The sequence below is a fragment of the Peromyscus maniculatus genome, chromosome 7 (assembly GCF_049852395.1).
Source record: "Peromyscus maniculatus bairdii isolate BWxNUB_F1_BW_parent chromosome 7, HU_Pman_BW_mat_3.1, whole genome shotgun sequence".
Taxonomy (NCBI): Eukaryota; Metazoa; Chordata; class Mammalia; order Rodentia; family Cricetidae; genus Peromyscus; species Peromyscus maniculatus.
The window spans coordinates 92288951-92312870 of record NC_134858.1 but is presented as its reverse complement, the minus strand read 5'-3'; the positions used below and the strand labels follow the sequence as shown (position 1 = coordinate 92312870).

At 41.0% G+C, this 23920-nt stretch overlaps 1 protein-coding gene and 1 long non-coding RNA gene across 2 annotated transcripts in view; one reads left to right on the top strand and one right to left on the bottom strand.

Moving 5' to 3' along the window:
• LOC143274303 (uncharacterized) overlaps window positions 1-17378 on the top strand; it is a 59916-nt gene extending 42538 nt beyond the window's left edge. The window contains exon 3 of the long non-coding RNA XR_013052884.1: window positions 13862-17378. This is a non-coding gene — a long non-coding RNA (uncharacterized LOC143274303). The remainder of the gene's footprint in view (window positions 1-13861) is intronic.
• The window catches only part of Slc9a9 (solute carrier family 9 member A9), a 548574-nt gene that overhangs the window by 393293 nt on the left and 131361 nt on the right, over window positions 1-23920 (bottom strand). The window contains exon 5 of the mRNA XM_076576829.1: window positions 13990-14105. Within this exon, the coding sequence (XP_076432944.1) occupies window positions 13990-14105 (116 nt within the window). The remainder of the gene's footprint in view (window positions 1-13989; window positions 14106-23920) is intronic.

Sequence of the window (23920 nt, the reverse complement as noted above, 5' to 3'; positions counted from 1 at the left end):
AATTTTATTCATGGTTAAAGTTTTTTTTTTTCTTGCAAGTTGCCTAGAATATTATTTTTGGCATTGTACTATCTGAGGATCTGACTCCTGTCCATTAGGTTGTTTGTTATCCTTGTCTTCTCTGTCTCCAATGAAGCTCATGCTCCATGATACATCTCTCCTTCTAGTTGTTTACTGACTGAGTTAATCCTGGACATAATTCTCTGTTTGCTTTTTGTTGCTGTTTTTTATTTTCTATTTCATTACTCAGGATATTTGTCTCTATTAAGTCCCCCTTTCTGGATTTTTTAGTTTATTTGATTTTTCTTTATCTGGGTTCCTATGTTAAGTTCTAAATTCCTTTGTAGATTGGGGTTATCCTTCAATAATAAAAGTATTTAATGCCATAACATTTTGTCTGGATGTCTATTAGATGTGGTTCCAAAATTTCTCTTTACTTTATATCCTAGACATTAACTATTTTCCTCTTGATTTCTTTCAATTTGTAAAAAGAGTTCTATTGTCTCCTTTGCTTTTTAGGCAATGTGGTAAGAGACCATTACTAGCAAATCCTTTGCTCTACTTAAAATCTGTTGATGTTCCTTTGTTACAAAATACACAGCCAAGTTTTGAAATTTTCTGTTGATTAACAAAAAGCAGTTTTCATTAGGAAAGTAAAGACTTATTAAATATCTCATATATCATGTTGATTAGTTACATTATTCAATCTATTACTTTTTATTTCTCTATTATAGCTAATTCTAAAAGAGTTTATTGAGGGCACCCAGCATAATTACCCTTTAATCAAATTCTTCCTGCTTTCCTGAATTGGTAAACATATATTTAGCAACTACAATACTGCATGGTCTGCCTTCTAACACCAGATGTTACAGAGGGGAAGTCCAGTGGTGTAGTTTTATTTTTGTTGAGGTGATAAAATATCCAGACAAAAAGTTACTTGGGGGTAAGGGGTCAATTTTTAGCCCACAACTCCAGGTATATAGTCCATCATTATTGGAAAGTCACAGTGCAGAAAAAGAGACAGCTGGTCACTTCATAATACATAGTAAAAGCAGTTATTGATTGCTTCTCTTCTGAAGTGGATTCTAGGTTGTGTCAAGTTGACAATGGCTTTATTTTTTTTCTTTTACATTTGTATGTGATTGCTTTATCTAGTTTTCTCTTCTTCCATGTAATTTAGGAATGCTGTCTTGATATATACTTTAGGATTTCTCATCAATCCTGCCTGAAACCAGATGGACGATAATGGATTTAATCTGAGGGGTTGAGCTTTTTTAATCAGCCCAGGAAAAAAATGCTTTGTTTGTAAAATTATTACTTGTTTTTTTTAAACCTTTCCCTATGCTGGCTCTCATATATATATATATATTTATGATGCTTCTCGACTTAGCTATCCAGTTTCTGATTTTACCTTCTTGGTTTACATATTTTAAAAAAGGTTATTTTATGGGGCTAGATAGATAGTTCAAAGGTTAAGAATGCTTGTTTCTCTTCCAATAGGCCTGAGTCCAATTCCTAGCACCCATATTTGACAGCTCACAACTGCCTGTAACTCCATTTCCAGGAGATCTGATACCCTCTTCTGGAAGAAACAGATACCTACACACAAGTGGTATATGTGTACACATGTCCCTCCCCTGAACAAATAAGAATAAACAAATGTTTAAAATTTCCTTTCCTACTTTTCAGTTTTATTTTTTATATTAACCTGACACTAATTCAGGCTTTCTTTACAATGGGTGATATTACTTTTCCATTTAGTTATTACTCGGAAAATCAGAGGTCATATCTGCACTTGGCCTTTTTAACTTCCTTTTCAAGATCACTGCAGTTTTCTTCTAACTCCTGAAGTAATTGGCGTCCTGGGTGTGCACTCCGCTTGTTTGGAATGCTCTTCCTCTCTCAGGCTGCTAAGAAATCTGGGCTTTTATTTTGTCTTTCAGTTTCCTAGAGCTTGAAAGTGTGGAACTTCCCTCTGTGTTAGCAGTTCTATGTGTGGCACATAGCAGCAGCATGTCTAGTCTTTAGGCACAAGATGGAAGTCACCATACTACCCAGGAACCAAGGAGGTCAAGTTCACTAACATTAGATCTACATCAATCTCTGTCCTCTTTCTATCATAAAGGTCCAAAGTGCACAGATTTACAACATACATGTTTCTTACATGTATGACCTTCTAGTTCCAATGCAGAGCCTCCTCTACAGCAGGTATAGGTATCTAGATGCTCATACTATTCATGATATAGAAAGTTCCCTCTACAGGAACAACACAGAGCTCATGACTTTACCGGCAGTTGGGGGACACGTGGGAACCAAGAGCTTAGGAAAGTCAGGTAAGCAGAGAAACAAAAGACAGAGAAAGAGCAAGTTAAGGTTGCCCTTCTCCCAGAATCCACTGCAGACTCTCAGGAACCCACTAGAGTAATTGTAATGTTGTTTTAGTTTCTTCTCTTCTAACTGTGACAATACTTCGTACAATGGACTTAATAAAGGGTTTATTTGGGCTCACACTTTGAGGGTCAGTCAGTCATGACTGGGAAGTCATGATGGCAGGAGCATGAAGCAGTTGGTCACAGTGGATACACAGTCAGGAAGTAGAGAGGTAAGTGCTGATGCTTAGCTGACTTACTCTTTGTTCAATCCAGGATCCAGCCGGGGGGGGGGTGTGTCATACATTCAGGGAGGTCTTTCCTGCCCATCTAGAACCATCCTCTACTCTCGTAGATACACTCAAAGGTGTTTTCATGGCAATTCTAAATTCTCTCAGGTGGATAATAATGATTAACTATCACAAATATTAACATTTTTAAAAATACAGGATCTCATTAGCCTAGGACACAATGGAACTTGCTAAGCAGCGCAGGTTGCTCATGGATCTTGGATCGTCCTGACTCTTGCCTCTCAAGTGATGGATTATAGTCATGACTACTCTTCTAGTTAGTAATGCTAGCTCTGCAAACAATTATTGTAAAGACAATCTACTCATCTCTAAACCTTTGTTTGTTCTTTTTAAGTAAAAATATTAGATTACAGGATCCTTAAAGACTCTTTTTAGAAAAATATCCTAAAACTTTATTATTTTAAATTATGTATAAAAGCAATGAACACATATTGTCTGGATTCTTGATCAAAGAAAGCAGCTATATTTATGAGGCAGTTTGGGAAATTTTACTCTAATTGCAAATTGCTAATATTGAAGAATTGTTATTAGTATTAAATTACTACCATAGCAAACTGAAACTTTAGTATCCCAAAACAACGCAAATCTGGCATCTTATATTTCTATGGGTAGATCTCAACATGAATCACAGTAGGATAAAATTGTGTTAGGGCTACAATCCCTGCTAGAGGTTTGAATGTGAAACATCCATTACAATACCAGTGTTTGAACCCTTGGTCTCCAGCTGATGGTGCTGTGTGGAAGGCTGTAGAAGCTGTGGGAGATGGAACTTCTCCAGGAGCTGCCTTACACTCCTGCCACCATGACTTCCCTGCCACCACAGATTATAAGACAAAAATAAGCCTATCTTTCTTCAGTTGTTTTTGTTAGGTGTTTTGTTAGAATCATAGGAAAGGAGCTAACATGAGGCTTTGGGGGATGACCAGTTTCCTTGAGCATCCCAGCTGGCAGTATCCACCTCTAGTCCTTGGATAACATCTCCCTTCCTCCACCATCAGCACCAATATTGTGTCTCTCTATGCCTTCTTTTCATAGTCATGTCTTCCTCCAATCAAAGCCAGGGAGGAGTCTTCAATCTGTAGGGTTCCACATGATTAGATAGGGTAATTTCCTCAACTCAGGGTTCTTAATCACATATGCAAAGTCTCTTGTGCCAAGAAAGTTCATGTACTCATACTCATAGGCTCTGGGGATTAGGGTTTTGCAGGGTCATTACTTCACCTACCACAAAAGTTGCTGCTAGTATTTTAGGTGCAACGGTGGCATTGCAGTTAACTTCAATACATGTCTATAATGGAAGTTTGTTTATGGATTGTTCATTTGAACAACAGTACAGAGAATGTATAATCCTTTTTGATGATATAAGGAATAACTTAGAATAAGTACATAGGATAGTTTTGTTGCAGGAATCACTAGAGATAAAGATTTGGAAGCAAGGGTAGAATTAGAAGAAATATATATGCCATTTTGCCACTCCTAATGGAACTAATAGGCCCAGACCGTAGGGAACTGTGGCCGGCAAGCCTGATGGGGAAGCTAAGTGCCGCTTAGAGAAACGGAGAATGAGAGAAACAGTGCAGCAGGAAGCCCACTGTCTAGTCAGAATGAGGGTCCTCCCACTGTCTAGTCAGAATGAGGGTCCTCCCACTGTCTAGTCAGAATGAGGGTCCTCCCACTGTCTAGTCAGAATGAGGGTCCTCCCACTGTCTAGTCAGAATGAGGGTCCTCCCACTGTCTAGTCAGAATGAGGGTCCTCCCATTGTCTAGTCAGAATGAGGGTCCTCCCACTGTCTAGTCAGAATGAGGGTCCTCCCACTGTCTAGTCAGAATGAGGGTCCTCCCACTGTCTAGTCAGAATGAGGGTCCTCCCACTGTCTAGTCAGAATGAGGGTCCTCCCACTGTCTAGTCAGAATGAGGGTCCTCCCACTGTCTAGTCAGAATGAGGGTCCTCCCATGGAAGCGATCTCATTTACTCAGCAACAGCATAAAAGACATGGCCTCGGGGGTGTGGCTCTGGACTAAGAGAGAAGGCAGAGATATGGCACCTACATGTCACCTGTGGATCCTGCTTGGGTTCTGATTACAGACAGAATGAACAATCTGGGAATCTGAAAGTGAATAATTTAGTTGGTAACAGTGGTGGGTTCTAAAACTCTTGGCAAAGTTTACAAGGTTTTAAAAGGTTTTGCAAGAGAATGGCTCTTGTTCATGCTTATACATGATTTTAGGTACTTAGGGAACCAAATGACACTGTCTAAATTTAATGACAACATCTACATTTAATGGCAGTACTTTTAAGAATCCTTATCTTCTCTCGGAAATGGAAGTGAAAGTGTTACTTGTTTCTTAAAGTAAAATCACCCCATTTTACACATGATACTTCTGACTCTGACCATGCAGCCCTCAAAGGAAAGCAGCCCGCAAAGGGAGATCCACCAAGGATGAAGAGGTTAGTACTGTTGCCAGAAAAACAAGCATGAATAAGCACACCTTGCTGCATCCCACTCACAGCAACGTGCCCATCTCCATCTCGGTGTCATTGTGAAATGATGCCAACAACTAAAATGTGTCATCTCATTCACTCTCAGATATAAGCCTGTACATAAATCTCACCCCCATTTTACAAGTGGAGAAACTAAGGCTCATGCAGCTCAGACAGAATGCAGATTTAGACATTGGCCTCTCACACCCTGCAGGCTATTCTTAAACAGCAATCATCATCTCTTCTATTTATTTATCATATGTCTACTATGGACTCGGTAGCAGCAAGCCTTCTGTATTCTGCCACACCTGTAGGTGCTTTCTCACATATGGTCACTAAATGTCATTTAGTGATGGCAATGACAAATAAATGAATCATATTGAATACTGTGTTTTGCCTTGCTTAATTGGAGAGCTGAACCAATAATCTATAGCAGCTAGTTTTAAACCCAAACTTCATGAAAAGAGTTATGGGCTATATTTTTCCAACCAACTACATGGGTAGTCTCTATTGACTTCTTTTATGTCAACATTTATGTAGCCAGAAGTTACTCCTGTCCTGCCCAACCCACAGTTGGAACGAATCTCTCCCACCTGCGTTTGCAGCTGCTTGGTTCCAAGTAAATACACAGAGGCTTACATTGCTTACAAACTGTATGGCCTATGGGTCAGGCTTCTTGTGAGCTAGCTCTTAAAACTTAATTCAGCCCATTCCTATTCATCTATATGTTGCCAGGTGGCCATGGCATTACTGGTCTGAGGGCATCTTGTTGCTCCTTGGGCAGGGGGCTGGCATCTCTCCCCACTCCTCCCTTCTCTCTGTATCTCTGCTTGGATTCCCCACCTGGCTGTAAGCTTTCTTGCCATAGGCCAAAACGTCTCCATTTATTATCCAGTGGGAGCCACACATATTCACAGCATACAGAAAGACATTCAACAGCACATTTATTTCTGATATTGAGTACTTATCTAATTTAGGAACATCAAATGTCTCAACACACTTCAAAATGGGACTAACATAATGCAGATTGTCAGATTTGCTGGAGTTGTGACAAGCTGTATAAAAAACCAGTAATAGTTACACACACATGCGCACACACACACACACACACACACACACACACACACACACACACACGGGGGTGGGGTGGGGTGCGGGGAGGGTGGTGTCTGGAGCGGTTAGGCCTTTATTTATTTATGTTCTGATAAGGAGAGGAACAGTTCAGACTCTTGGTCTGGAGATCACTGAAGCTGCCTTTCACCAGGTCAGAGGCCTCATTGTTTATGTGTTAGACGGCACAGCTATTTAAATCATCCAAACATTTACTCCCTTCTCGCTTTGCTTCTGAAGCATGGGTGTAAAGTAGTTTGTGGGTCATTATGCATTACAATGGAAAAAAGGGAGACTGGAAAAGAGATTTTTAGAAAGCAAATTTCAGACGTCTTAGTTCAATTTCATAAAATATAAATGACCTGTATTTCAACAAAGGCCATAATCCACCTGGTGCCCTGTGTCTTACTCACTGTTCAATTGCTGTGAAGAGATGCCATGGTCACAGCAACTCTGATCAAAGAAAGCATTTAACTGGGGCTTGTTTACGTTCAGAGGTTTAGTCCATTATCGTCATGGTGGGAAGCATGGTGCCTGCCACACAGGCAGACATGGTGCTGGAGAAGTAGCTGAGAGCTACACGTTCAGATCCACAGGTAGCAGGCAGAGAGACACTGGTCCTGGTTTGAGCATTTGAAACCCCAAAGCCCACCCCTAGTGACACACTTCCTCCAAAAAGGCCACACCTTCTAATCCTGGTTAAGTAGTGCCACTCCCTAATGACCAAGTGTTCAAAACTATAGCCTATGGGGCCATTCTTAGTCAAACCACCACACCTTGTAAGCATGCCTGATTCTTTTATTTAACTTTAAATTGTTGTGGTGTTTTTATTAAGGATTATGTATTTGGCTTACAGCCCTGCCCTTTGACATTGCTCTATTGAAGCATCTATCCAATAATGTGATGCAAGCAACACACATAATTTTAATTTTTTAGTGGTCATATTAAAAACAGTGAAGATAAACAGGTGAAATTAGTTTCATGTTTCAGGGGCACAGCACCTGCCCAGGATACTTAAGGCCCTGGGTTCGATCTCTAGCACAGCGGAAACAACAAAGTTATTAATGAGATACTTTTTAATATTGTCTTTGGAACAGAGCGTATATTTATGCTTATAGTACATATTGACTAAGCCTGACACATTCTAAGTAATTAGTAGCCATGTATATCTTGTAAGCTACCAGACAGGGCTGTAGACCCCCACCTTAGCTAATCTGACCCAAATCCAAGACAGCCTGGAGTGATTTTCTTGGGAGAAATAGCCAAGTCTATGAAGTCAGAGTTATCCTCCAGTTTTGAGTTCTGAAATAATACTTCTGGAGCTCAAAGTGCGGCAGCTGCATGTGAGTCTCAGTGCAGCTGCAGCATAGAAAATGAAGACATTTTTATTCAAAGAAGAAACGGAGAAACGATGGAGCGCAAAGAGGCACAGATCACATGTGCTCACATAGGCAGCTCTCTCCAGACCTCACAGGAAATACCACTCTTGTCAAATACCAGGATGAGTTTCAGAATTCTCTGGTTGATTACTTAATACATGGAAGAATGTATGGAGTCCTTCCTTTTTTTTTTCTAAAAGACACTGTTACTTTGAGTAACTTCCTATCTCAAATGCCTACATCATTATTACGTTTCCACATGTCCATGAACCATGGCTTGCTCTTCTCAGGAAAGTGCCAACCTGACTACCTGACAGGGAGAAGGAAATTCTATCTACTTGGTTAGAAAAAAAACGCACACGTTTTTATTTTAGTTGACTATATCTTTTTAGAGGACAAAACCAAATATTTCTATATACCGAGTTTGACCTGTACCTCATGTCTCCATCCTTTCCAGGGCCATGAAACATCTGATTACCGAGAGTGACCTGCGTGTTCAACTGCTTCCCATTTCAAATTCAGAGGAAATTCTTTTCAATGCTCCAGACTTTGCTCTAACAGTTCCTTCCACAAATGTACTCATTAATTAATTTATTGAAAACCCACTGTTCCAGACAGTAGACGTACTAGCTTTAAAAGATAGGTGAAAAGCCTTGCCACCTAGGGAACAGACCATCAATAATTAGAGAGCTCAATAAAAATAACTAATCAGTGCTGGTAAGTACTGTTGAAATAAATGGAGCGAGGATGTTGAGTGCCTGGGGTGAGAGGCAGGCATGGTTTTTATAGGCCAGGCAAAGCTAGCGTTACTTCAAAGGTGGCACTTGAGCAGAGATCTTGCAGAAGGTGGGGTAAGAAGTGCAACAGCTCAAGTGAGACACACGGACCAGCCACGTTCAAGACATGTGGCCCTGTTGGGCGACTCTCTGTGTTTTCATGGTCCTTAAAGACCCCTCTCTTCTCTTACCCACCACACTTGAATGGGCAGTGAAATCTGAGTCAAAATCATTATCTTGGGTGGTCTCAATCTACCTAATGGCTCCAAGTCTGTGAAGGAAGAGCCAGGAGGAGAGAGCAGCAGTTCCTTTCATGGGCTTGACCATCTGACAGTGGGGTTATCCAGTCAGACCTTCATTCCCCACGTTGGAGCCTTTTGCTACTGTCTTTAAATTTCTTTGTCTTTGCCCCATCTTTTTGATCTCCTTATACTGAATTTATCTGAAGAAAAGCTGCCTCATAGATTGAGTGGATGCTCCTGTACCCTGCTGTCCAGGCTTCACTGTCTCTGTCAGGGTCTGTCCCTAGGTATCTACTCACTGTCACAGCCATTAATCATTGTAGAAGCAAGGGCCTCATCAGTTGACCATCAAATTATGGTCAACTCATCCTAGCTAAACTAGGAAATTCACTAAGTGAAGTAAACCAAACCTAGCTGGAGAGAGTCTGAAACCAGCAGGAAGAATCGAGTCTAAACATGATTCTCTAACAGATACATATGAGTAGGTAATAACCCTGGCTCAGATGCAGCTAACCGGGAAAGGATTCATTTAAAGAAGGCCAAGAAACGTCAGGCCTGGAGAGCACAGGTTCTCTTTCATAAATTAGTGAGTCATGAGAATTTAGGCAATAAATGAATAATTGTGGGGTAAGATTAACTAAGTGTTTTAAGGTTATTGAAGATCTTAAATTACACCAATTTAGTAGAGAGTGGGTTCAATGTGTTTAATATAACAATTAGCTCTCAGTAAAAGAGGGGAAGCCAGGACTCTTGCCTATGTGCCGCGGGGCTTCTGCTGTGTGAAATCATGACCACATTCCTGAGTGGGGTTAGAATTCCAAACTAACCGGCTGACTGGATTTGGGTTGATTTTACATTTTCTTTAAAACTAAAGTTAATTTTCAAAGAGATCTCACAGAAATAAGAGTAACTGGCTGCTAGAGCTGGAAGGCTGTAAGGGCTGTGGTTGGTACTTTCCAGTGTACGGATGAAGAGGCAGTGTCTTCATCTGAAAGGTCAGGAGGTGAGAAGGTAAGAGATTGCATATCTTCCACCTGAGAGAATCTGTGAAGTCTAAGAGAGTGAGGCAGCTGCCCAAAGGTGCACAGCTGGCCCACGCTCGACACAGAAGGTGGGTTCAGTTTCCTGCATTCTCCTCCCGACTGCAAGCCGATGTGAGATTTTAAAGGACTCATCTGTCTATTCAGTTATTTGATACAAGGGAGGTAAATAACCGTTGACTAGGCTGGATCTCCCCCCTCCTACCATTTCAGTCCATTTTCTGTGTTGTTCAAACAGAACCTTGGGAGTATCACCAGTAACAGAAGGACCAAAGCTTGAATACAACTCGGATGTGCTTGGAGACAGCTCAGTCAGTCAGAATTCAACAAACTCAGGCTGTAGCAATAAACTCACTGTTGAGACCAGGAAACAAAAGATGCGGTGCTTTGCAACACACACATTTGCGTAAAGGTGACCTGAAATTTGACCCAACACTGAAAGGCAGAATGTTCAGATTTAGCTGAAGAGTAGAGCCCTAACTAGCTAGAAAATCACTAGGGATGAAATCCTTTGTCTTGAGCTTATGTTTTCAGCTGTTGCCAAGTCACCTCTGCATTTCCCTGGGGCATGTGATGTAGTGTGGAATCATTCTGGAAAATGCAATGTAAATCTCTCAGTAGTGATGGAATAGCCAAGTTGTGGTTCACCCTGGGGGTGGAGCAGTCTATCTCTTTACGCCACATGGATCTCTGATTCCCTCATCTACACTGTGGGCTCCAAACCGGAGTTTGAAAAAAATATCCTTATGTCCCCTTGACATGTAAATAAATGTTTAGTCTTACTCATAATAAGAGAAATGCTTGGGCAAACCACAGCAAGATGTAAATCCCTTAACCTATGGGGGATCCTAAATTTGCCTCAGCATGTCTGTGAAGAAAATGAACCTCTATAGATCACGAGCATGAATGCAAACTGGTACACAGTTTAAGGGAGAATTTCACTATCTAGGCATATCTATTCCTAGAAATCATTCCCAAAGACACACTGGAAACACATGAAAAGCTGTTAATTTAAGAGCTGTTAATTGCAGCACAATTGCTAATTTAAAAGCACAAGAAGACACCCTCGAATGCCCATTGATAGGAGATTGGCTAAATAGTGGCCTATTCTGTAGCTGTAAAAGGGAGCGAGAAAGATCTTTAGATGCTGCCAATGTCCAACATGCTGCTAATTAAATACAGCTAAGAAAAATAGCCAGTATAGCACAGTGTAGATTAGAGCGTTTTCATGTTTGTGTGTATGCCTGGAAGTGGAAATGTAATCCAACAACCACCAAAATGTCTCAGAAGTCAGGGCAGAGGGGATGGGACTAGCAGTTAGGCTTCCCACCCCATGGCTTTTCATTTCTGAATCGGGGGATATTTAATCTAATTTTTTAAACAAAACAAAACAAAAAAGCACAGTGAAACAAAAGAGCATTATTATGATTGACTTGGGGCTTAGCCACACATCGGAATCATTTCAAGTGATTTAAAAACGGAATAACTTTTAACTGCATCCCAAGTGGGGTATACTCAAAGGCTAAAAATAACCACATAAAATCTTAAGCCATTTTCAGTTGCTATATTTTTAGCAATAATGTATGTGAGATAATTTTGAGGGTATATATTTTAAGCAAGTAAAAATTATATTAATATAGTAGGAGGAAGAAAAAGAAGCAGAAGAAAAATGCAAATACAAATTAAAATTCATGACATCATAATAAAATGTCTATAATCCTAAAACCGAGCTGAAAATATTAAAAGGAATTTCTGGTATAACTTTGCCTAAACACAGAGGTCTAAAAATAATTACCCATCCAATAGTAACAAAAACAGTAGCAAAAGTGGTCCTTAAATGAATTTTCTTTTTAAAAGATCCAAGGCTCCTTGGAGAGATGAGTGATTTTAAATTGAGGGATGAAAGTCATAGATGATAAAGCTGGAACACTAGACCTATCTAAATGCAAGAAGTTTAATCAAAGACCATGAGAGTCATGTTAAAAAGATACAGTAGAAACCTGAAGACCCCCCCCCTTGTGAAAATGGAGTGTTTTAACCATAAAAAAAAGAGTTCCCAGCATAGACGAAAAGTAACAGCTGTGTTAAAAATCCACATGTTCAGAAAGATGTGTTTTAAAGACCTGTCTTGCTAGTAACATATGGAGGATGCCATGGAAATGACACATTGTTTTGGAAATTAGTAAGTTAGAGGAAAGAATCATTTGTCTTGCTTGGTTCTTGTTGTTTGTTTATATTACACCATAGGGTGCTCCAATAGCTGAACAGCGAAACTCTTTTGAGGAGACTATACTGGATTAAATAGTGACCTTCAGTGGGAACTGGGGCAGCCAATGGGTAGACAGGAAACTGCAATCTGTAGAGCTTGTCAGATGTCTGTGCCTAGGAAGTAGCTGGGTTCACTGTTAGATTCTGAGGTCTGAGGTTGAGCCTGAGAGTGTGCAGTATACCTCATCTGATGCCAGGACTGCTGGTCAGGGGGTGTTGGCTGTTATCATCTACTGGGTCTAGTGGTCCCCTTGTTGGACATAAACAGTTCCACAGAACAATCCCAGGCAAGGTCACTCTGAGCAGGATGGAGCAGCCAGAACTAAATAATCATCTTTAAACATAAATAATGAGCATTATCCAAATCCACACTGACAGAACATCACCTATTCTAACCATGAAGAGGGAAATGGCTTTTTTACCATTTATAGATGTAGGCTTAGTCTGGTCTCAACTCTTTTAAAAGAATACTTAACTAAATGGATAAGCATGGAATTACTTTTACTTCTTGACACATCTAGAGAAAAGCCTGACTCCCTAAATATCACAAATGGGAACCCAAGCCCCATGACAAGTCCTTCTCTTCTTACACCCCCTGAGATAACACACGGTTCCCTACTGTCTTAGTCAAGGGTACTATTGCTGTGGTGAAACACCGTGACCAAATCAACTGGGGAGGAAAGGGATTATTTGGCTTACACTTCCACATCACCGTTTATCATTGAAGGAAGTCAAGACAGGAACTCAAAGCAGGGCAGGAACCCGGAGGCAGGAGCTGATGCAATGAAGGAGTGCTGCTTCCTGGCTTGCTCCTCATGGCTTACCGAGCCTGTTTTGTTCTAGAACCCAGGACCACCAGCCAAGGGGCAGCCCCACCAACAATGGGCTGAGCCCTTCCCCATCAAACACTACTTGAGAAAATGTCCTGTAGGCTTGCCTGTCTATACCCCAATCTTATGGAAGCACTTTTTTTTTCAACTGAGGCTGCCTCCTCTCTGATGACTCCAGCTTGTGCCGGGTTGACAGAAAACTAGCCTGCACACCCACAGTGAGCATTCTCTTTCATTATATCCTATAAGGAACCCATTTCATTCCTCTGGTACATTCTGGTAGTCTTTGCTAGACTGGCAATTCACAAATGTGATAGATTACGCTAAAAGCTGAGTCAGCGGTCGCCATTTTCCTTCTTATGTGATGCTCCCAGCATCATTTTTAAAGTAATCCAGATAGGAAAAGGCTGAACCTGATCCTGATTAAGCCTCTAGCTTTAACCATTTAAGAAACATTGGGGACATGGGGACATGGCAACTAATTACGTGTCATCTTTGGAAATGTTTTGTACAAACTACTAACAAACCAATAATGACAATAACAAGAGAACTGAGAATATTTAAACAGTGACTGGAGGTTTCATGTTATTGAATCATGGTCATGAATAGTTGTAGGTTTTATAATGGCAACAATGGTCACTTTCAGGGTATCTGCATACCAAAATATGATACTTGAAATTCACTTTAATGTGATACCATCATAATAAACAGGAGTGGATGGAAAACATGTGCTCATATTTGGCTAGTAAGGGGGTAGATGCCAATTATCTTTACTCTGCTCCCTTTCCTTGACGTGTTTAAAAAGTCCCACAGCAAACAGTTTTAAAAGAATCTTTAAACTATTTAATTCAACTTTGAAAGAAGATATGTTGAATAGAGACGAACTTAAGTGCAACAGCTTAGAATGACTCTGTATTTGAGAGAAGCAATAATGGTTTTACCAAGTCCCTTCCACTATGGAGACTGCTTTCTGACCAATTTCTTGGGAGCTGTCTGATCTCACCTACTTCTTTTTCCTTTTCTTTCTTGATTTTTTATTTAATTCACTTACAGATGTGTCAACAGCCTGTGATGAGGAATGAAGAATTATTACCAGGGAGACGAGATGACTGCCCGTGGAGAAACTGCCAATTTAAATGTTTGATTCTACAAAGAAAGAAATGCATTATTTGAACAGTTACCTGGATCTGTAGCAGACATCAGTGAGCCAAAAAATAAACAGTCAGTGAAATGGAAGTCTCCACTCTTCAGCTGGCCAGCATACACCATGGCCTTCACAAAGCCATACATAATTAACCTGTAGAAGAGAAACAGAAGACCTTTAAACATCAAACTGGATCCTGGGTAAATCCATGCTACCTCAGAGAACATTCTAATGAGCTTTCTTGATAGGTACCATGTGGAAACCACCAATCCTATCAACTCATGGCCACTATGATCTCTCAGCTTTGAACAGCATGTTCACTAAATATCACAATCCATTCATCTAGCAAATGGTAATGGAGCATTTGATAGCATATGCCATGGAAAATAAGGTAAGCTTCAAAGACGTAAAAAATTGTCAAACGTGGCCCAGCAAATCGTGCCTACAGATCTAAGAGCTGTGTTGATGTCTGGAAAGGGATTTCTTTTCAGTTTTTCTTGTTTTATCGGCTAGGGGTGTCTGCTGTGGTGAGAAGACAGCTGGCTGCTGCAGCCACCCCACAGCCCAGCAGCCCCTTTCCCACAGATACGCCTGTCTTGCTCCTAGTGTCAGGACATTCTCACTTTGAGTGGAGAAGCAGCCGTCAGGTAAGGGCACATCGGCTTCAACAGCACTGAAGACAGCACTGAAATGACTATATATTTGGTTTTGCAAAGAAGGATGCTCTTTAACGAAGATTTAAAGGGTAACTTAGTATCTCTACAACACGAAATGCAGCATCTCTGGGTCATAATTTGCCATCCTATGGTTTTAAAAGTAAGCCAGTCCCAGAAGCCACGAGGTTAGGGAATGAAAATCCCAGTGCCAGGGGTAGACTACCTCCCTAGGAGCCCCAGAAGGGAACAGCAACACAGGCTCCTATCACTGCTGCCGGTTGCCCACCTGCACTAGATGCCATATCCTTTGGTTGCAGAACACGGAGAAGTCAAGCTGGAACTGAGAGGGAAGCTTGCCTTCTCCCAGCTAGCTTTCACAGTGCTGGGACCGTCTACCTGCTGCTGTCATCAACAGTCTTAGTCATGTACCCCACAAGCTATAGTCGTGACCTCCCAAGCAAGACGTGCCCACTGCTGAGATAGTTGTGTGACTCCTGAGGGGGTAACCCATTATTTTCTGATTGAATTTGGGGCGTACTTCCCTGGAGGGAATTCACATCTGGTACTCTAAACCTGGTCAAAAGCCTGTACTGAGTCATGACGTGCCTGAGAGTACACTGCACGAGACAGCATTATGATCATGGAAAACCTAAAGCAATTCTCTAGGTAAAACCAGAAAAAACATGGGCTAAGTTGCCCAAGCTCCTGTAAATAGCACATCACTCATGCTCCTTCTATAAGTAACCTTAATTAAGCTTATTTACCAAAACAAAAAAAAAATCTAAAATAAAATTAAGAAGTGAAAGTACAAGGGTACTAGCTGAGAAGGGGAGGGGGTCTGCTGAAGAAGGAGGAGAACAAGAGAGGGCAATGGGGAGGTTAATAAGACCAAAATATGTCATACACATAATGTATGAAAATATCATTACAAATCCACTATCATATTTAATTAGCATATGCTAATGAAAACTTTAAAGCTTTTATTTATTTATTTAAAGGATTGATTTTTGCTTAACCCCTAAGAGAGAAAATATAGAGATTGGTGAATTGACCCTCAGTACCAATATAATTTAAAATCAGTAATAGTCCTTAGAAACTGCAGCCCATCCAATCTCTAGACAGATGTTGAAATCCTTATATGTACCTGCAGTTTACTTTTTTTTTTAAATGTGCTGAGGTTTTGAGCATGGTTAAGAAACGGCTAAATATCAATTATTAGAACTTAACGATTTCCACAGTGATACAAACACTTTCAATTCTGTTAAGAGAACTACCTCCTTAAGGGGCTATTTCAGAAAGAGCTGCATTTGAACAGTCACTATCACATTCAAGCTATATGATGCAGGGTATTATTAGAACTGTCTAGCCTTCGGTACCTTGATTCATCAGATAGGGTAACAATAATAGAGGATGAATCACACAAGCAACATCTGGTGTCCAGTGCCCTTAGCCCTCTCAGGGAGCTGCTTCCTACTGCTCTGAGAAGATGGAGATGGGAAATATTTGTTTACACTTTCTGTCTCTTCACGTGCTTTAATTAACTTAATCTGCAGTCGATCCTGTAAGGTCAACAGTATTTACACAGTGTGATGCAGTAACCTATTTAACATGGCAAATTAAGCAGGATGCTAGGGCTTGAATTGAGACAGCCTGGTTCCAATGCCGGAGATTTTTGCCACCACAACGTGTTACCTGAAGAATGGCTTTTTGCTTTCCACTATACCAATAAGCTGTCTCATGCAATGGACTCTTAGCCATGCCATGAAGTAATCACTCTAGACAGTCCAAGGGGCAGGACTGGAATATCCTTAAAAACTTGAGGCTGACACCATCCTCTGCATTGAACTTATTGAGTGGATCCACAGTAAACTAGAGATAAGACACCCAACATGGCTCTGCAGAGCATGGATTCCAGGAGAGGAACTGAATCTTAACCAGACTGAATGTACTCAATATTAGCAAACACTGTTCCAGTAAGGTATGACCACAGGGGCTGTAAAGAGGCAAGTCCCAGGGCCTCAGTCAAGGGTAACCCCAGGGGCCACAAACTGGCCACCAAATACAAAATCTCCCACCAGATCCCAGGAAGCTTCATTGAGCTTATTTTGTTGTTGTTCAATATATATTTTTATTGAACACCTACTATATCAGGTCCTCTACTAAGAATTAATGAACCAAGATCTGTGCCTTCATTGACCATATGATTTAGTAGGACAGACAAAAATGAAATGTAAATAGTATCTGTTACCAACATCATTCCCTTGGTGGGAATCTGCAAGTACGGACGGCCCTGTGACATTTTGGACAATGACAACCTGGATAGAGGAATGATCTTCATTATTGCTCCTTTCAGCCCTTTTCACATCCCAGCTTCATGAAGATCCTTTCCCACCGGAACTGTACTTCAGACACCGAGCACCACCAGGCTACAGAACCACGGTAAACATTACGAACTATGATCCTATCCCCGAGTTCTGGATCTACTAGTTAATTTGGTGGAAGAAGAAACTCTGAGTTGAAATAGACTTATGGTATATTGCTCAGAAGCCATTAATTTGGAAAAGAGAAAACAACGCACATACCTGCTGCCTGTGCTTAGTGAAGCTAAGAGGAAGCTAGAAGCCATGTTTGTACAATTGCTGTAGACAAAACTGATGCCCTTATATAGGCCAATACGGCAATTCACCTGAAAAGCACTGTCAAGGTAGTCTGTATTTCATCATTTTTTCCTTGGATTAATACCAATAAATTAATCAAATCTGTCCTGAAACATATATATTCAGGTTTTTTTTTTCAGATCACAAGTATTTTTTAGAGCAATAGTTCAAAAAACAGTTACAGCATATAAGACTGGCCAATATTCAACCATTAAAATTATATACAAGAATATGTTGGATACAGAAAATTTATTAACAAAATTTAATAAATAATAAATTTAAAAATTTTGAAGTTGAGTAAATTTAGACATCAGTTCAAGCAAAAAACAAAACAAAAAAAAAACCTGTAAGCATGTATCCTGGCTAGACTTTGTTAACTTCACGCAGGCCAGGGTCATCTGAGAAAAGGATACATGTTTCCATCAGATTGGCTTGTAAGCAAGCAAGTCCATGGGGAATTTTCTTGATTAGTAATTGGTGTAGGGATCCCAGCTACTACCCTGGTCAGACCGTCCCGGGTAGTATAAGGAAGCAAAATGAGCAGGCCATGGGGAATGAGTCAGTAAACAGCACTCCTCCATTGTCTCTGCTTCAGTTCCTGCCTCCAGGTCTCTGCTCTGACTTCCCTCAACAAAGGACTATGACATGGAAGTAGAAGCCAGATAAACCCTTTTTCTTCTATCATGATTGGTTCTTAGGTCAACTTGTCACAAATTAAAATCTCCTGAGTAGGGATACACTCCTGAGGAATCGCCTTGACTGATGTGCAATGGCCCACCTTGACTGTGGGCAGCACATTTAACTCCTTATCTGGGTAGCTAAAAGGAAGGTCATCTTTGGCTGGCATGGCCTTCCATCACACCGGTGAGTTGATTTGTCCCACTGTTGCTACCACTGCTAAAACCCGAGTTTCCAAGCTTTCATTTTGGTTTAGGGACCAGCGGTTGTCCATGTACTTTCCAGGCCTCTAGTGCTGTGTTGGGACTACTAAGGCCCCAGCCTTGAGGACTGAGTAACTGCTGGTCATCTCTCCAGTGAGAGACAGCTATTCTGGGACTACTTTGGATGTTGAGGTGACTGTCCTCAACACAGAGCACCAAGTTCTCATAGTCTCAGGTGTGATCTGGCTATCGTTATTGGTGAGGAGCCGAGGACACCCTGAGTGTATGAGGTCCTGTGTGGATGTACATTGTTGACACAGGCACAGCCATGCCAGGGACCCCAAGCCCATGTGAATGGCAAAGCCTTCCCCAAGTAAGACCCAGAGAGAACTGGCAAAGCCTTCCTTGGGGTTCTGAGTGTGGGTATTGATAGTGTGTGTAGAAAATATCCACTACAGTTTTCTCCCCCAGGGGATTTTCAGCCTGAAGCCGCTCCATGCTATTCTTCTGGGGTGCCCAGACCACCTGATCCCAGCTTTCTGTCCCTGTGTCCATCTGCTTGTCTTCTCTTCACTCCCTCCCTGGCCCAGTAAGGCCTAAGTCACCACATCCCACTCCCTGACTACCCCACACCCAAATACCCCTGCATCTTACCCCTATATCTCCCAAAGTTGCTTTTGGTCATGGTCTTTAACACAGCAATAGAAAGCTAACTAGAACAGCATAGGATCCATTATTACTGTTAATAGCAGTTACATAAAAGGAATTAAATGTGAACTTTTCTTCTGCTTTACTGCATTTTTCTAATTCTTTTAAAATAATAGCCATGGTAGAAACAAACAATAATGCACATTAGTGAGCTCTGTTACAGACAATAGATAGTCATTGTGCTATTTAATCCTCATAGTCCTCTGAGGAAGGCGTTGTAATTATCCCCTTCACAAATGAGACAATCAAGAGTCACAGAGGTTAAACAGTCACACAGTGAGCTTCCGTTGAGTTGAATCTGGGTGGACAAACACAAAAGCTTAGCACATAGCATAGCTTTGCAATGCTTTGGAATACTTATGAAATTAGTGTGTGGGTGGGGATCTATACACATTTGCTTTAAAAATATAAATTAATAATTTACTCCAGATGAACTACTAGACAAAAGTAATTATAATCATAGTTACTTCCTTCAATTAACATAATAAATAAAGTGATAAATAAATAAATAAAGCAGCGCAAAAAGAAAATCTCCAAAAAACTGAACCCAGCACAGTATGAGCTTATTTTAGTCATTTTCCCTGGTACTGATCTAACAATATCACTATCACTGCTAACTGTAACAAGTTATTCTTACTCTGCTCTTCACATATTGGCACGCTATTGTCATTGCTACATTGTTATTATTATGACAATTAGGTAAGATTACATTAACTGGGAGGCTGAAAAGTGAACTCATTAGCAGCCATACACTTTCATAGAGTGCTGTCTTCCATCAGCACTTCACAGAAACCCGTTTAGGTGTCTCAGCATGGCAAACCAGAGACAGAAGTCGCCAGGGCTCCCGGAAATTAGATGCCTCCCAAGTGAGGGGCTGCCGCATCAGAAGCACAGCCATTGATAACGCTGATGTCAACTTGGGCTCTCACAGAAACATGCTGTCCACTCTGTGCGAGCCTTCGGAGAGTGGTGCACAGGTACAATGGAGACCACAGGGCTGGGACTCTGCCACAGTCACCAGAGTAACAAGATGGCAGTATATCACTTGCTCTACTGGAGGGCACTGGGCAAGAGAATGTGGGGAAAAGTATGCTCAACATATTTTACTGAGTGTTCATGATGCACGTACTAATTTTAAGTTTCTTCATCTTGTCTCACACTCTCTAAACTACACACCTAAAGGCATGCTGGGAAAATGTTGCAAAACAAAAAGTTCCAGAGCGTCCAGCTGCTTGGGTAATTTCAAAATATGTCATTTTAATCTCTGTGTTTTAAAAAATTTCTCTGCCCTCCTTTTCTTTAAAAAAAAAAAAACCATCATTAAGCTATGTCCATATCACCAAGAAAGGAGGATTTTTGCATTGAACTCGTAATGGCTAAGCAAGGGAAGCATGGGTTATTTCCATTAGCACTGAAGGATCACATATCTGCCTGAGCACAAAGAACAGGCAACTATATGAAATTTACTCACTATTGAGGCAATCTGGGACCCACAGGCCCCAGAATCAATGTGCACCTGAATTTCTGAAAATTTTTAAAGATTTATTTTATTTATAATTATGTGTATACGTACCAGGTTTTCTTTTTTGGAGCCATTAACCAGCTCCCAAATCATGACACAGAGACTTACTATTAGTTTTGAATGAACAGCCTAGCTTAGTGTTGTTTCTGGCTAGCTCTTGAATGAACCTGTTTCTCTTTATCTACCTTTTGCCTTGGGGCTTTTTACTTTTCTTTCTATATGTCCTACTCTGTGTCTGCTGGATGGTGGCTGCCTAGCTGGCCTCAGACGTTTCCCTCTCTTTCTCCCTTGTTTTCTCTTCCTTCTCTTCTCTCATTCTTCTCCCTCCTTTATTCTCTTTACCCATCTGCCCCACCTATCTCTCCTCTGCCTAGCTAATGGTTGTTCAGCTTTTTATTCAACCAATCAGGTGCCTTAGGCAGGCAAGGTGCAACAAATGCAACACATGTTTACATAATTAAACACAGCCTTACATCATCAAACAAATGCCACATACCTTTACACAGATAATATTCATAAACTAATGTAACAAATTTTTACATTGTGTGTGTGTGTGGGGGTGTGTGTGTGGGTGTTTCTGTGTTTGAGTATGTGCACATGAGTACAGGGACCTGTTGAGTTCAGAAGATGTTGGGCCCCATGTATCTGGAGTTACAGGCAGTTGGGAGCCACTCAATATGGGGGCTGGGAACCAAACTCAGGTTGTCTGGAAAAACAGTGCCCACTCCAACGCTTTAAGCTGTCTCTTCAGCCCATGGGTTTCTGAAATCTGTGCCTAAATGTTTCCCTTCGAATTCAAATTTTTCCTATTTATTTGTTTATGTGCTGTTGATGGTCCCAGTATCACACTTGGTTTTTACTGGGGCATACATTCAATAGTAATGCCCCACTGGAAAAATCACAAGTCCTTAGTGCTATGTTGCATGGAACTGGGTCTTTCAGCCAATTTCACTCATTTTGTCAATCAGGAATTTATTAATTTGAACACTAAATTTCTTCATTCAGCAAACGTGAGAGGCTGTTGGGTGTCTGAAATAGATCAGTAGGGGGTTTGCTTAGAATTCAGACCTGAGAGCAAATATTTGAGGTGCATTAGTCTAGTCTTGGATATAGATAAAAGTCTAGAAAGAACATGCAGTAGAAGAAGGTCCACTGTTGAGGCCTGGGGACCCTGTCACTTCAAGAAAGTTAAAGGAGAATGAAGAAAACAGAGAGGCCAGGAATCTGTCTCCAGAGGTGTGAGTGTCAGAGGCATCAAAGAGAGGAGATGTTCTAATAAGGTCAGAGAAGTTGAGCAGTGTCAAGAGGACCAATTAATTTAGGGCCATTAGAGTGTAAAGTGAGATCATAATGAGTAGAAGAGAATCTGGAAAAAGAAGAAATTGAGACAAGCAGCTCTTAGGCATCTGACTAGAAGAGACTCAAGTCTTTTTCCAGACAGAGAGCAGGGATGGAACTTCAATCAATTTCAGATCAGTGAGATGCTAGGAAGCTGTTCATGTCTCACTGGGGCTCACAAAGAAGAGTACGAAAACAGTGATTTTGCTTCATTATGATTAGGAGCAAAAGATGGCAAAGGGAATTCTGGATGGCAGGATTATATGGACCTTTGAGTGTCTGTGGGGCCATGTGGTTCTTATGGGTGTCAAATTCATAATCTCCTCCTCCATTCTTGTCACTGTTTCTCATATTCCATGGTCTTAGTAAGCATTTACTTTCATAAAAATCTCTGCTGAATCCTGTGAAAAATACAAAACTATTCTAGCACATGATTTCCACCCTTAGGAAAGGAGAAGTCATCTGAATCAAGAGAATTCATAAAAGAAAGTGTGTCTGTGAGAGGTCCAGTTCAAGTTAACTGAGAAATGCTTGGCTTTTGGGACTTTGAGGGCTCTGAGCAGGCTGTGAGAGTCAGCTGACATATTTGTGGAACTTGAATGATGCATCCAGATAACGATCCTGTTCACAGAGCTCCAACGCTATGTGGGCTTCCCAACTTCTGATTGCTTTCCTGAACTGTAAATCCTGTTTAATTCAAGGCAGTTTCTTGACATAGGAAAACAAACAAACAAAAATCCTCACGAATAAACAAAGAAAACCCAACCATTGGTAATCTTAGAGCCATCACCATCTGCCACTTACTACTGGGACATGAGATAGGCCTGTCCTGTGTTGAGCTCCATTTATAAATTCTTTATTATTTTCTTTAATTAAAATATAATTACATCATACCTTCACTCCTACTGCTACCCCTCCTTACCCCCAAACCCCCAGCTCATGGCCTCTTCTTTAACCATTGTTGTTACAAGTGCATGTAAATGAACAAGCATAAAAATACAGCTTTCTGGGTCCATTTAGTATTACCTGAATGTTTATGCTTTTAAGGCTAACCATTTTGGCATTGGATAACCAATCAGGGGGCTCATTCCTAGGACAGACTAATTCTCCCTCTCTCAGCAGTTAACTACTTGGAACTCTTCATCTAAGGACCTGTGGGATTTCCCCCTCATCTACATTTGGATGTCAACTCGTCTTGGAATTGTTCAGGTCTTGTTTAGCCAGCCATGTTGTTGAGATTCATGGGTGCAGCTTCCCTGTCATAAAAGGCACAATCTCTTATTAGACTTCTTGGTCCTCTGGCTCTTACCATCTTTCCATCCCCCACCTGCTTCCTGCAATGTTCCCTAAGTCTGGGGTGTAGTAGCATTTTTGTAGATGTATCAGTTGGAGATGAGCATCCTACCATAAAGTGTTGCGAAGCATTTTTACTAGTTGTGGTTTTCTGCAACGGTCTCCTGCTGCAGCCAAAAGGCTCTTTGATAGGGTGTGAGATTTACACTTACCTACACTGTAAGTGTTTTGAATGCAGTCAGGAACAATGCTGGTTTAAGGAAGTGGCAAGAGCAGGTTCTCCTCTAAGATCCATGACCTCACTAGCCACATGCAGTTGGCTAGGCTTCCAGTCCCAGATATGATTTTTCTCCTGTTAAGGAGGCCTTATTAAGTTCAATTAGATTTCTGTTGGTTACAGTTAAAATGTAAGTGCCACTATTGCACCATTGGGGACCTCTTGCCATGCTGGTCATAGTTGTGGTTCATAGGTGTATACTACAGATTGCATTCCTTCCTTAGCACATCATCTTGTGTTACAATGAAAACTAACCTCCAGGAAGGAGGCTTTCTAGTCAGCTCCAGCACACATTATCAGAGCGCAGTGTCTGAAGTGTGTAATGTCTTTAGCAATAGGGACTTACCTTCAATTTCTACAAGGCAACCAAGGGCAACAGCAATGCCCTATATTATTTTGGGAGCCTCTTGGACTCCTCTAGACAACAATTCACAGGAAGTTTCTCATGCCTGCTACTGGGGGTTTTGTTAGACATTCTATGGCTCTTGGTGGGAGTATTATCACCCCACATGTTGTAATTTTACTGAAGTGTGTGTGTGTGTGTGTGTGTGTGTGAGAGAGAGAGAGAGAGAGAGAGAGAGAGAGAGAGAGAGAGAGAGAGAGAGAGAGAGAGAAAGAAAGAGAGAAAGAGAGAAA